Source organism: Erpetoichthys calabaricus, chromosome 2, assembly GCF_900747795.2.
Source record: "Erpetoichthys calabaricus chromosome 2, fErpCal1.3, whole genome shotgun sequence".
Taxonomy (NCBI): domain Eukaryota; kingdom Metazoa; phylum Chordata; class Cladistia; order Polypteriformes; family Polypteridae; genus Erpetoichthys; species Erpetoichthys calabaricus.
Genome location: NC_041395.2, coordinates 160,858,508 through 160,872,476, shown reverse-complemented (window position 1 = coordinate 160,872,476; position 13,969 = coordinate 160,858,508). Strand labels below are relative to the sequence as shown.

General features: G+C 38.7%; 1 protein-coding gene across 1 annotated transcript in view; it reads left to right on the top strand.

Annotated features, from left to right (window-relative positions):
• ppp2r3a (protein phosphatase 2, regulatory subunit B'', alpha) overlaps window positions 1-13,969 on the top strand; it is a 195,071-nt gene that overhangs the window by 100,664 nt on the left and 80,438 nt on the right. The window contains exon 3 of the mRNA XM_051923037.1: window positions 8,514-11,148. Coding sequence (XP_051778997.1) covers window positions 9,097-11,148 — 2,052 coding nt within the window. The 5' untranslated portion in view covers window positions 8,514-9,096. The remainder of the gene's footprint in view (window positions 1-8,513; window positions 11,149-13,969) is intronic.

Sequence of the window (13,969 nt, the reverse complement as noted above, 5' to 3'; positions counted from 1 at the left end):
AAATGGAGGGAGCTCAGCGATTAGTAATACAAACACGAGCCCGTATGGCTACGACCTGTAAACGAGCCCGTATGGATACAAACAATGAACGAAGGCGCCCACACAAAGAAACCGCTTTAGTTCAAATAGGGTTATTGAATTAAATGGAAACTTTACCATGCCTACGACCTGTGAACTAAACCTGAGGTAAAGCATGCACGCCAGGTTGTACAGCCGCCCGGACTCAACCGCCCACACCACCGCATATACGACGACACAGCCATAAAAAAACAAAAACGAGACTGCATGAAGAAAAATAATAACAGAAGCGCGTTGAAATGAACTGTCCCAGGACGCACCCACCCTCCATGATATTTCATCACGCAGCGGCTTCCCACCGAGGCGCATACGTACTGTGCCGTGGCGCACGCCCCAGAGTCAAACGCAGCGGCTTCCCAGAATCAGTAGGTGGCGCCCAAACAACACAACCTGTACACTACACTTGCTCTAATCCACTGTGCCAGTGATATAGATCACATAACGGTTACAGACTCAAACCCAGCAGCTTCCCAGACTCAGTGGCTGGCACACGAACACCACAACCTGTAAACTAAACTTGCTGTGCTCCACTCTGCCAACAGTCGGTGTCAGCAAAGGCAACAGAATCACGTCTTCACAAAACGAAACCGCTTTAGTACAGATATGCTTATTTAATTAAATGACATTTACCCAGACACACCCACCCTCCATGATAAGTCATCCATCCAAATATCGGATGGAACAGAAACTGATTGCCATTCTTGGATTTACAATTCTCTAGAGAATCGCGGGCTTATTTGTATATAATATACTGCAATGAATGCTGCTAGGTTAGAATTAAGGCTCCCTGATCCTGAATTAAATTAATCAGATTTGAGCAGGTTATTGGTATATATGTAAACAATAGCCTGTTAATATTCAGTAGTGATGAAAATTATCTTATGCACACATTTCTAATAGTAGCATTTTTGTGCATCGTGTTTCTGTGGTGCAGCTACTCAACTGCTTCAAAAGATCTCCTGAAAGCTGAAGATTTTCTACTATCTTTCTCGGCTTCTGTCATTGTGTACCAGCAACTATACCAAAAACCAGAAATGCAGACATGGAAAAGACTTGACTAGTAACAACAGTTTTTTTGAACCATCTTTCATGTTTTGTTTTATCGAGTGTTACCAAGAAGCCTCCATTATGGAACACTTGTGAACAGACTTATTCTTAAACAAAAAGAAGTCTAATGTTTGAAAAACATTTTTTGTGGATCATCTTAAAATCCATCCCTGTCTGTTACACCATTTGCTGCTGATAACAGGTAATTTAGCATAGGTAACCCACCACCTTCAGACAGTGTGGGCCCTTGAGCAAAGCCCTTAACCTGCAATTGCTCCATCCTGGGTATGATGTTAACCTGCATCCAACCCTGCAAGCAGGTCCTCCAACTTTCAGGGAAAACTTGGGGCTTGGTGGCAGGATTAGCACTCCAGCCACTGTAACTTCCTCACACTGTTCCATTCAGACTAGAGTGGTGCTGAGGTGTCACTCACTGCACAGCTGCACTCTGGTCCTAATTTGGGATCCTGAGGTGGTTCATCAAGAGGTGAGTGTGATAATGCTCTGTATTAGTGCATGCTCCCAACCTCTCTCTCTCTCTCTCTCTCTTCTTAAAATAGAGATTTCAGACAATCCAGTAGCCTTGGTGTAAATGTCACATTAGACAACTTTTCCAGTGATTTTCAGTCATAGCCTTTATTTCCATAATCTTAGCTAGTCAAAATCAGTTGGCAGAGTGTGCCTGTGAAGCCAATCACCAAATGCGAAATACCCAACAGCTCACTAAAACTAGTCAGTATCTTGCTATGATAAATCAAACATGATTTTATCTTTAGTCTTAGGGGCAGGCTGTGTGTTTGGGAGAGCTGACAACCAATGATTGTTCATTCAAAACTACAACGCATAGAAGGCAGCGATGAGGAATGAGGAACATGGCTGTTTTGAACCTTGCAAACAGAAGAGAGACTTGTCTTTTTGACGTTTTGTGTTTTGCATAATAAAAATGGTTGCGGCTGAAGCTGATCTTGGATACCTATTAACCCTTTGTATAGTGCTGGCTTTGTCAGGCAGCACACTATTGGCTATCAACAATGGTTGCCATGTGATCCTTAAATGTGACATAGGCAGTGATTTTCAGTCATTCAAGACATGGTCCAGTGATGAGATGAGCGACTTCTGTCAGTATTTCTGATGTGTCCCATAACTAGGAGTAATGTAATGTGACATCATCCTTAGTTTGTCCTTTCTTTTTTTTTTTTTTTTTAAATATGTTTAAATCTGTTGGGGTGATCCCTACTAGTTCTGATTTTTTTGTAAGTTGTTTTGGATAAAAGCATCTGCTAAGCAAATAAATGTGAATGACATTGTGCCTTAGTGGAAGATGATTGAGTGGTGCAGAACCCCACAGCTGCTTGTCATAAATTACTTGGAAGATTATTTTTGTTAGGCCTAGGTGTTCCACACTTTATTGCTGCTAATTAATGAAGACATTTTGATATACCTCCAAGTTTGTTTTCATTGTCTTGCTCTGTGGGTTATGATTCCTACCTCTTAGACTTGTATCAAATTAAATGAACAACATTTGTTTTAATAAATAGATGATTACTAATTACAGCAAAAGGATAATAAAAATGGGCGGCGCTGCTGCTTCTCAGTTAGGAGACCCGAGTTTGCTTTCCGGGTCCTCCCTACGTGGAGTTTGCATGTTCTCCCCGTGTCTGCGTGGGTTTTCTCTGGGTGCTCCGGTTTCCTCCCACAGTCCAAAGACATGCAGGTTAGGTGGATTGGCGATTCTAAATTGTCCCTAGTGTGTGCTTGGTGTGTGGGTGTGTGTGTGTGCTCTGCCCGGGGTTTGTTTCCCGCCTTGTGCCCTGCGTTGGCTGGGATTGCCTCCAGCGGACCCCCGAGACCCTGTAATTAGGATATAGCGGGTTGGATAATGGATGGATGAATGTATGGATAATAGAAATAATAGTTGCTAATATTGTATATCAGTAGAAAACAGGACATAAGACAGATAAGATAAACTAACATTAAACAGAAGGGGTTGTTTTCAGTATGCTGAGAGGTTTTCTGAAATTTCTTTATTTTAGTGCTTTCTGTATTGAAATGTACCTTGCCATCACAGCTGGCTCACTCTTTGTTGCAGTAGTGTGGAGTCTTAGATGAGAGAGGGTGAAAATGTTATGCTGCCACTCAAGTCTATCTTGTTTCCAATTTAGGAAAGAACTACAAGTTTTTCTGGCACAGTTATTCTTGAATTCATTACACAATAGCAAACACAAGAAAGCAATACCTTAGTTGGCTATTTATTTTACTTCTACTTATCTTGGCACAGACAAACAAGTCTTAAAAATACTAAACACGAAGAGATGCCCAGTACTGTAAACTGGCATTGTACTTGATCTGGGTTCAAGTGAGGATGCTTGTTTACAGTGGATTGTCCTTGTTTGTCTCTGCCATTGGACTTTAGTACATAGTATGGTTTTCCTGATCATTTTACATAGTAGACCACACTTATGCTATGTACTCTGTAGGTTTATAGGAAAACGTATGACTTTAATAGTTATTCAGAATATGTGATGTTTTCCTAAGAGTTTAATTGCTGAGATGCCCCTTTTGAATTAAGGCTTCATCTCCAAGATTGGACTTGGTCACAGACATAAAGATGGAGCATAGAGGAGCTGATTGTATATGTTGTGGACCTTGTGGTCTCTCTGGGAAGCTCGAAAAGATTTCAGAGGGTGCACAGCCCCATGGAGTTTGTGAAATTTCCATGATTTCCAGTGATTGTCTGGCTTTATCAGTGACACACACAACTGACTGTGATTTGCAAATGATAATTGATGATGACTGGAGAAAAAGTAGCAGCCCATTCTGAATCTTCCATAAGGAAGGTAGCCTAGAATGCTATGGATAGACCCTCAAGAAGATACCCCCAGAGGATCTTAAGAGAGAGGTAGGGTGAGTTGCCCAGTAGGATGGATTCATTGGTGACAACACAAACATCTATGCAGGAACGAGCACGGCTTTATGATCCATCAGGGAAAAATGAGATACAGAGTAAGAGAGCATGAAGTTCAGAGCACAGGATCAATTTCTGGTGAGACACAGGAGGAGCACAGCCAGGAAGCATTTCATAGAGCCCAGAACCTCCACTCACCTCAATCCTGTATACTTGGTACAGCATTCCAGAAAGGAATATTAAGTGGACCTCAGCCCAAAGACAACATGAGTCTCAGCAATTTGATGAGGACAACTGCAATATCACACAGATTGAAGCCAAAGGGGATGCAAATAGTTGGTTTCATAGTATGACAACAATCATTACCAGTGTGGTAAGACTGCCCCCGTACACAGACAGACAGACACCAAATGTCCAAAACACACACATTTATTAACGTTCTTCTGCACACACAGTGCTCAGACCCGGCAAATTCAGTCTCTTTTTCTTTCTCTTCTTCTCTTTCTGCCACCTTCACTCCTCTACACACAAGCTTTGTCTTCTTACTCCCGACTCTAGCACATCTAATGGAGTGAGGCAGCCCCTTTTACACTGCCCTGGATATGCTCCAGGTGCTTCCTGATGATCTTCTGACGGCTCTTCCTGGTGTAGCAGAAGTGCTGCATGAGCACCCGGAAGCTCTTCCGCCAGCACATCCGGTTGTGGCAGATGTGCTGCAGTCCAGGGTTCCATAATACTCCAGACGCCTCCTGGTGGTGGCCACGAGCCCCCACAGGGATGCGCTTCTAAGCTCTCATCCCATGGCCCCCATGCAGACCAGGGCGGCTGCCCTCTCGTGGCCCAGGGGAGGTATTGTCCCTTTCCTGGTCCTTTCAGGCATCCCGGCTGGCCAGGATCCTCATCTGTCCGCCACACCAGCTGTACTGCACAGTGGTTTGGCTATGTAGAGGAGAAGAACTCTGAGGTCTCCAATGCCAAAAATCACAGAGCCATCCAAATACAACAGCTGTGTCATGAGCTGTGGATGCTAAGATATGACCAGAACAGAGAAACTAAGACAGAACCAGGAAATTAACTACCTTAAAAAGCTGTTAGGGATAAGCACACTGGTCTCCTATCATGTTCTTTAGGAGAAATAGATCACTTCCTTAACAACACATCAAATGATTCACAGAGAGATCGAGTGATTGATCCGCGCAAGTCTGTCATTGGTCCACCACCTCCAAAATTTAACTTCAACCAAAGACAGCCAAGGTTGAAAGAAGTTCTGGAGGTAGTAAAGAAAGCAAGGTCAGCCTAAGTAAGCTTCAGGACTGAGTGGTGTACTATATGTCTTGTAGAAGTGGTGTCCAGAACTCCTCCAACAACTGTAGAAAATTCTAAGAGAATTCTGGCGAAAAGGGAGAGTTACTAAACAGTGGAGATGTGCGGCGGTTGTTTGGATTCCCACAGAGGGAGTCTTGAACGTCAGATGATTCCGTATGATCTTGCTGCTTAGTGTAGAGGGCAAAATGTTCTTCAGTGCCTTATCTACAGTAAGCGCTTTGTGAAATTTACCCTTTGAAAGAACTACATTGATACTTTGTGGTGGGCTGGCACCCTGCCTGGGATTTGTTCCTGCCTTGCGCCCTGTGCTGGCTGGGATTGGCTCCAGCAGACCCCCGTGACCTTGTGTTAGGATATAGCGGGTTAGAAGATGACTGACTGACTGACATTGATACTTCCTGGAGTTCCTGGCTACTTAGAAAACACTGTGTTTTACACAGCTAATTTGAGAAGCCTGTGAGGGAAAAGGAGACCTGTTGTTTTGTGGTTGGATCTTAACAATGCTTGATGGTCCATGCCACACAGTATTGTCAAGATTGTGCTGCATAGACACTATGTTTCTAGCAACGTTGCAGACCTTACCTTGGATTATTACAACAACTTCAAGCTTAAAGTCTCTACTTAGGTCATGGTGTCAAATTTGAACTATTAGGGAAAAGGCATTATAACTGGCTGTATTATGTCAGTTTTCCTTATTGCACTTGCCATGAACATGTCATTACTAGAACCCCCTCTATTCACCATATCACTTCCATTTTGCAGCAGCTTCACTGGCTTCCAGTTAAGTTCTGCATTCAATTCAAAATTCTTCTGTTAACATTTAAGGCTATCCACAATCTTGCCCCTCCATATCTGTCTGACCTCCTCCATGTTGCTATTCCCACCTGTACCCTTAGATCCTCTTCCTCCATCCACTTGACTGTCCCCTTCGTCCGTCTTACCTCAATGGGGAGCAGAGCATTCAGTTTGCTTGCTCCCCAGCTGTGGAACTCACTACCATCTGAGCTTAGAAATATTGAATCATTTTCACTTTTCAAGTCTAAACTTAAAACTCATTTGTTTAAGACCGTTTTTTCTCTTTGATTACAATTGCTCTGTCTGATTTTAATTTTTGTATTCTAGTTTTGTTTATAATCTGTGTTTTACCTATTGTTCGGTGTCCTTGAGTGTTTAGCAAGGTGCCTACAAATAAATAAAATGTATTATTATTATTATTATGTTGGTTAAATCAGTAGAAGTGAAGTGCAGATGTCCCAAGAACAAGTCTGGGGTGTGGCAACCCCCAGTCAGAGCCTTCATGGCCGATCTCACAATCACAACATCAGTGCCTAGTCACAACATCAGTGCCTAGTGCCGGATGGATTTCTAGAGAAACTCATCTCATGGAGTTTTAAATCTAGTAAATCCAGGATCTTGGTGCTGAAAAGGATGTGATTAGTGGACAAGTTCTGCTTCTTATTATTTGGTGCCGCTATTCTATCATACAGCAGTCAGTGAAGAGCCTTGGAATGATTTTTGACTCCAGCCTTAAGGACTCTTCTACCATCATGAAGACCATCAAATACATTGATGTCTGGCTCACAGAGCTAGATGACCAATCTATCATTGCCACCTCAGAAGTAATAACATAGTATAATATGTTCTTGCACAGTATTCCTCGCCAAGTGTAGATACAGAGCAAGCACCATGACAACAGAATGCAAGAACAGATTATACCACTTACTAAATACAGAACTAGCACATATAACTACAGATAAAGATCAACATTTGAAATGCTGTGTATTTGAATAGAACCATTTGTTGACTATCATTAGGTAGCCACTAACTACTTTTTTTTCTTAAAGAGGCACATTGCCATAGCTTTCACTTGTGCTGAGTTCAGATCTATGAGAGAAACATTTGACGTCAGGAAAACCAATGTCCACTGCTGTGTTTATGCCGTGTGCTATGCTGTTTGAGAGTAAATATAAATGCACAAGTACATCAAGATGGCAAATGTCGCCTTGTGCAGTAGGATTTGAGGAGTGTTCGATGGACACATGCATATGCCTACCACAATTTCAGATTATTGTGATTACATTAATCATAAGTGAGAGCTTTCTGTTGTTGAAGACATTTGTGTTGGCACACCTGGAAATGCAAATGAAGCAGCCATATTCACCGCAGATAGGTTTGTTGAACAATGCTAAGACCCCGTGACAATTAGAAAGGCTTACTAATTAATGCATTAACTTATTTTTAAATGAAATTGCAAGTGTCTGTTTATGAATGCAAAGTGACATGGAACATTATGGTAAACTGTTGGTAGGCTGTATGTTTTGTTGTAGGTGAGGCACATAATGGAAATCCTGTTTCATAGTTCATCAAAAATCTTTACATACATCTCAGATAGCCTTGGTGTCACAATCACTCCTAATCCATTAACAATGATATAGTATATGCTGAGAAATCGATTGTAATATGCAGTGCCACACTATAAGCATGCAGACTTTTAACTTTGTTAACTGGAAGAATCCTAACCCACCTTCTATAAATCAGTGGGTATGACACATTCTGTTTTATCTCAAATTATAATAAATCTAATTCTCACTTAGGAGGTATTTTCAAATGTTTTTTTAAACACGGTAAGAATTTATTAATGTTATTTTGGAGTAATCATGTTGGGTCTGTGATTGACCATGTTATGCTATTATTTTTTCTATTAAATTTAAAAGTTACGTTTTTTTTTCTCTTTCTCTTAGGAGGGGGTTGAAACTTTTTTTATTTTTTCTCTGTTGTATTTCTGTTTGTCTTTTTTTCTCTTTATTGATTTTGAAGTAAATGGTTGTAACTGTTATGCTGTTATTAAATATTTTTTTGTGTAGTATGCCATTGTAAAATAAAAATTTATTAAAAAAGACAGAAAATCTTGTCTTGTTACACCACATTTATGCGTAAATACATTATTTTTCAATTTTAAAACATTTCTACTTCAGTTTTTCACAGTCAATTATTTGAAAAATATTTTATAAATACAGTTAATAACATTAAAGCATTAGTTAGAATTGGTATAAATTGCAATAAAAATGTATTTTATAAATTAATTAGTAGGCAGTTGTATATCTTACACAATAGTTTACTTTATACCATTAACATTCTCTTTTATCATTCTTTACAGATGCTTCTCTAATCTTAAGCACCTGAAGTAGGTTTCCTTGAGTGAAAAAGCAAGTTTTGGAAATCTTTTATGAAAGCCATCACCAGGGGACCCTTTGCAAAAGATCCTTCTTAACTGCTGAAGTAACCTTAAAGTTCCAAAACTGTGAACTTGGCTGCTCATTGGATGTTAATGGCTACCAATAGTATTCTTTTTGATCCTTGGTTTGGATTGTTAAGTAATGGATAGCAATACATTGGAAAACAAATACACATATACAGCAACCATGGGACATGTCCCTATTGAGGGAAAATCTGCAATAAACTGATTTTTTGTTTAATTATTTTTTAAAGTTTTATATATAATATATATACATATATATTTTAATTATATTTATTTATTTATTTTCCCCCAGTCCAACTGCATTTCATCCTGCAGTTCCTTCTTAGTCTGTCTGCAGCTACCGTATGTTTGGCTGCTGTCTGTCCTTGTTTTCTACTTGCTTTTTGAAATGCAACTTTAAATTTAAAGTTTGAGCTTTTTTGTTGCCTGGATCAAAGGCTCATCTTCTAAAGGACAGTGGATTACAAAACATCGGAAGATTATGGCGGCAACTTATCGTATTGTAGTCAGCACAATCAATTGTTACAACAGTGTTGTTATTGACCGTCGCTTTCAGCACACTGTGCATTACTGTAATGGGCCATGCCAGGTCCTCAAGCGTGGTATTGAGTGCACCATTGCCCATTGCAGCACTTGCCTGGAGTTGTTGGATGCATCTGCTGCACCGGCATCTAATAACAGACCCTGCAATCCTCAAGACCTTAGCAACAAATTTGCAGTACTTGAAAATGAATCTAATGCAGGTACATCTGTTGTTGAGGATTTTCAACAGGGCATGCTGGGTGCCTCAAGGGGCAAAAAAGGACTTTCTTTACAAGGCTCAACTAGTCTTAAGGACATCACAGGTGAAGCTATAAATCTAGCCAGTGGCAAGATCAAGGAGTTTTCCTTTGAGAAAATTAAGTATACATCTAGCCATGTTACACTTAGAAAGGGCAGAAAAGTGAGACCAGACTCCTTTAGCAGAAGGTCTACTGACTTAGACATCATTTATGGACACTTTGGTAATGATGAAAACTGCCCACCATTTGGCTTGGTGCAAAAGTCAGTAATGGAGGAACACAAGTTAAGCCGCAGCACTTCTCTTGAACAAAACATCAATAGCGTGGCCTCACTTTATCTGAACAGCTTAACTGATGAGAACCTTATTTCTAAAATTTTGGAAAAGACCAAATCTGACAGTAGTGCATCAGGTGAGGACATTAAAGCTTGCCTCAACATCTTGCTGAAGTGTTCAGAAGATCTAAAAAAGTGCACAGATATTATAAAACAATGTATAAAAAGGAAATCAATGGGTGAGGGGAATACTGACAGTGGTACAAATCCAGAAGTGATTTACAAAAATGTGATGGCAAGGCTTTCCAGTTACTTAAAAAAGCTTCCATTTGAGCTTGAACATGGGCAGTCAGATCATTTGGAACACAGTGATCTTGCTGAACTTGTGAACAGTTTACATGGGCTACAACAAACTCCGTTTTCTCCAATATTTGGTAATGAGCAGCCCCCTAGGTATGAAGAAGTGGTCAGTTCCCCGCCTTTTCTTAACAATCTACCTCCCTCTTCTATAGAACACCAGGGCCCCCATCATGATTCATATAACCTTGTGAAATCAGACTCAAACTTTCATACACCATCTCCTAATTTAATCTTACATAGTAATGAGCAGCAGAAGAGATCAACAACAGGTAATAGTTCCAGTGCTCTACCTCAGTCCACAGCAATAAGTAAATCAGATAAGTATTCTTCTGTAAACTCCCTGCTGTCTAGCAGCAGTGACAGTATCTGTAAAGACTCAATGGAAGCACTGTATATAGAAGAAGAAACTGATGTAGGAAAAGTACTAAGTAGGGAGTTGAAAGGAAAAAACACGTTCAGTGTTGGGTTAATGGAAGACTTACAGCTGTCAAAAACATCAGAAACTACTGACACAAGTGTCCTCAGGAAAGGAGATTACTACAAGCCAAATCTGGAGTCCTGTTGCATACGTGGAGCTGGTGTAGAGCACGCTTCTAAAAATGTTCCATTTGAGCAAAATTTTTTCCAGGAATCTGGACAGGGTGGTGCACAAGATGACATTGAAAAGCTACTGATGGATTTAGAGTGTCTTTCTAAAAAAATTGAAGAAGAGCCTCTTGCAAAACTGAAGTGCCAAGATATTCAAAACTGTATACCACAAACAGACCCATTGTATCCCTTGACTTTTGAATCAGGAAGCAATAATAATCCTTCAGTGCATGCAGATTCTTCATTTACTAAAAAAGACCCTTTGAAACAGATTAGCAGTGCAAATGAAGAAGACAGGATTCTATTGTTGCGCATCTTGGAGAGCATTGAAAATTTTGCTCAGGAGCTTGTTGAAACTGGCAGTGGAAAAGGAAACCTAGCACAAGAACGGGAAGTAATGCGTCTGTTGCAAGAAACCCTTGGTAGTACAGCCAAACCAGAAAGAACTATGCTAAAAAGTTATTCATCCTCGGTAATTCGAGACACTGGTCCATCATTATCCATCCAGCAGACACCAGAAGTGATAAAGGTAAGTTTTGAGAAGAATTGTGTCTTTTTGAGCTATAACTGCATTAATGCATTCATTAAATTGCTTTTTGTTTTTTAGTAAGTCATGTGCTTATTTGTCTAATATATAGTGTACTGGAAAAATATAAATAGGAGATCACCTAAACAAGTATACATATTTCTTTTCTGTAGAACAGTTTCCCCAACTTTTAATTTTGATAGTGTGGAATCAAACAGATAATAAGAAATGTTGGTACTGGTTGGTTGAAATTATTAGTAAAACTATCAGTTTGTATGTAGTATGTATTTTTGAAATGTCATGTGCAGTTGCATTATTCTAGCTCAATTTCAACATTTTCTTCCATTTCATCATTTAAAAATCACACCAAAACCTACATTCCAATGAACTATACAGATTCGTCCTTTCACATGTTCATGCCTAGAATGCTATATTTGAGTTATGTATACTTTTGTAGGTGTTAACAGTAAATTGCTGTTACTACTTTTGCAAAGTTCCTTTCAGCACCATCAAAGGTAACTTGTTTGAACATAATGCCCTTGGAGTTCACACCACACGCTCCAAAATACACAGCAAAGTTAATGTACTGAAATGTAGTCACTGCACCCATATAATACCTTCTGAATTGTTATGTTAAATGGAAAACTAACACCAATGCATGTGATACACTAGCCAGCACTGCTGTAAAGCCAAGTGAATGCCATGTGGTTTTGAACAAAGTTCAGTCTGATGTACCAATTCAAAATGATTTTCAAAATAGTTTAGTCAACAACAGACAGAATGGGTGGATGGGGTGAAGTGACGAGGCAATTGCCTCAGGAAACACTTTATTCAGAGTGGTATTTTTATGTAACTTTTTTTTACAAAATAACAATATAAACTGTTACGTATAACCCTGAAGAATTACATAAGCAGTCAGTGCCCTATTTATACAATACCTTTAAAAATATTAAGAAATATTTTCATTTTTAAAATTTCAAATTTGGCATAAGGCAGTTTGCAGCACCTGTCTGAATCAAAATAACACATGCACTTTTCAAAGCCAGCTGGCATTTACTTTCCTGATATCTATCCTGAATAATGAAAATTAAGAAAAATTATTTTATCAGACAGGTGCAACCTTATAAATATTGTATAAATATGACATCTGTGAGTTAGTTAGCACACTACAAGTACTCTTAGTTGCTTACTGTGGAATCAACACTGCCAAATTAGTTTCTCCAAAAGTTACGCATTTGAGGTGTGATATTTTAGAAAACATTTCACATCTCTGTAAAAAGAATCAAATGTGTGTCACAAGTGAAAAATATCTCAGTATTTAAACTGATAGGAAAATAGCTCAGTATTTAAAGTGATAGGAAAGGTAGCTTACAGTAACGGGGACAGCACCATTATAATTTTTTTAAACCATTATAATTTTTTTAAGTTTTCAGCTACAAAAACTGCAACCATGGAAATTGTATTTAGGCCCTTGAGTTAAACTTACTAACTAACTAATATGAAAAAAATCAATTTACACTATTGCTAAAGTACGCAAATAACACAATATTATTATCCAGTGAATACATGGAATCAGTTTTTCTAGCTATGGAGATCTTGGCAGGAGAAGGAGCGAATGTAAAGAGTATAATCATTAAGTCTGATGGTGCTGAACAACAGAGGATGGGATTTGCAGAGTTTTAATGAAAGTTTTAATGTAAGCCCATTTGAGAGATGCTTATACTTTGAATTAAATCCAACTTTAGCAGTGCATTTAAAGTCTACTGTTACAGTCCTGTTTAATTTTACTTTGCCATATACAGTATATGTTTTGTATTCTATTCAAGTTTGAGGATTATTATTTTTATTATTAAAATAATATTTATAATTTATGTTATACAGTATTATCGCTGGATTATTATATACTGTACATGTTGTAGCCTGTAATATTTGCCCCCCTCCCCCCAAACTTTATGAAAGGTTGGTGCACATACATATGTCATTGAGTATGCCATTTTGTACAATTTTATTAATTTCCGTAATCTGTTGTTGTAAGTTATAACCGATATCTGTTAAGAGTCTCACAAATTTGCACTGCGCCTTTTAGTTTGCAGGATGGAGTCTGAAACTAACAAAGCAGTTTAGACAAGTGTGTGGTATGTAGTAACTTTGTATTCTGTACAGAATAGTGTGCTCAGTGCATGGGTATCTATATTACTTATTTAGAAACAGTTTTTTTATTAATACAGGTACCAGAATGCAGTTCGACATTAATTAAATTATTCATTTCAATATAAGTTCATATGAATGCCACAGAGTGTCTTGGTAGTATTACTTACAAACTAGGAGACAACTATGAATGAGGTTTATCTGTTCTTCACAACATACCCACACACCTCCACAATCTCACACACTGGGCCATTAGCTAAATAAAATAAACAGCATATATTTGATATGGGTATTCCAGTTTCCTCCCTATAGGATCCGTGCAGACATAATTAAAGGCAACTCTGTCCAGATAGTCACCCAACTAACATAAAACCCAGTATGTAGTATGTAGTATTAATCAAAAATATAATAACGCTCAAATAATGTAAAGATAACTGCTTCCTATTTACATAACAAATATAGTTTCATATCTACTGAAGTATCTTAAATTTTTAACATGTACAGACATATCAAAGTATTAAATTGCCGAGTAAATAGTTTGTTTCAGCCATCTGTGACTTAAACAGATTTTGTGTGATTTATTTGTAGACCTTTGACTGATCATTGATGATTGTGTAATTTTGTTTTTTGAATATTTATTTCAATTGAATTGCACACAAGAACTGTATTGACTTTA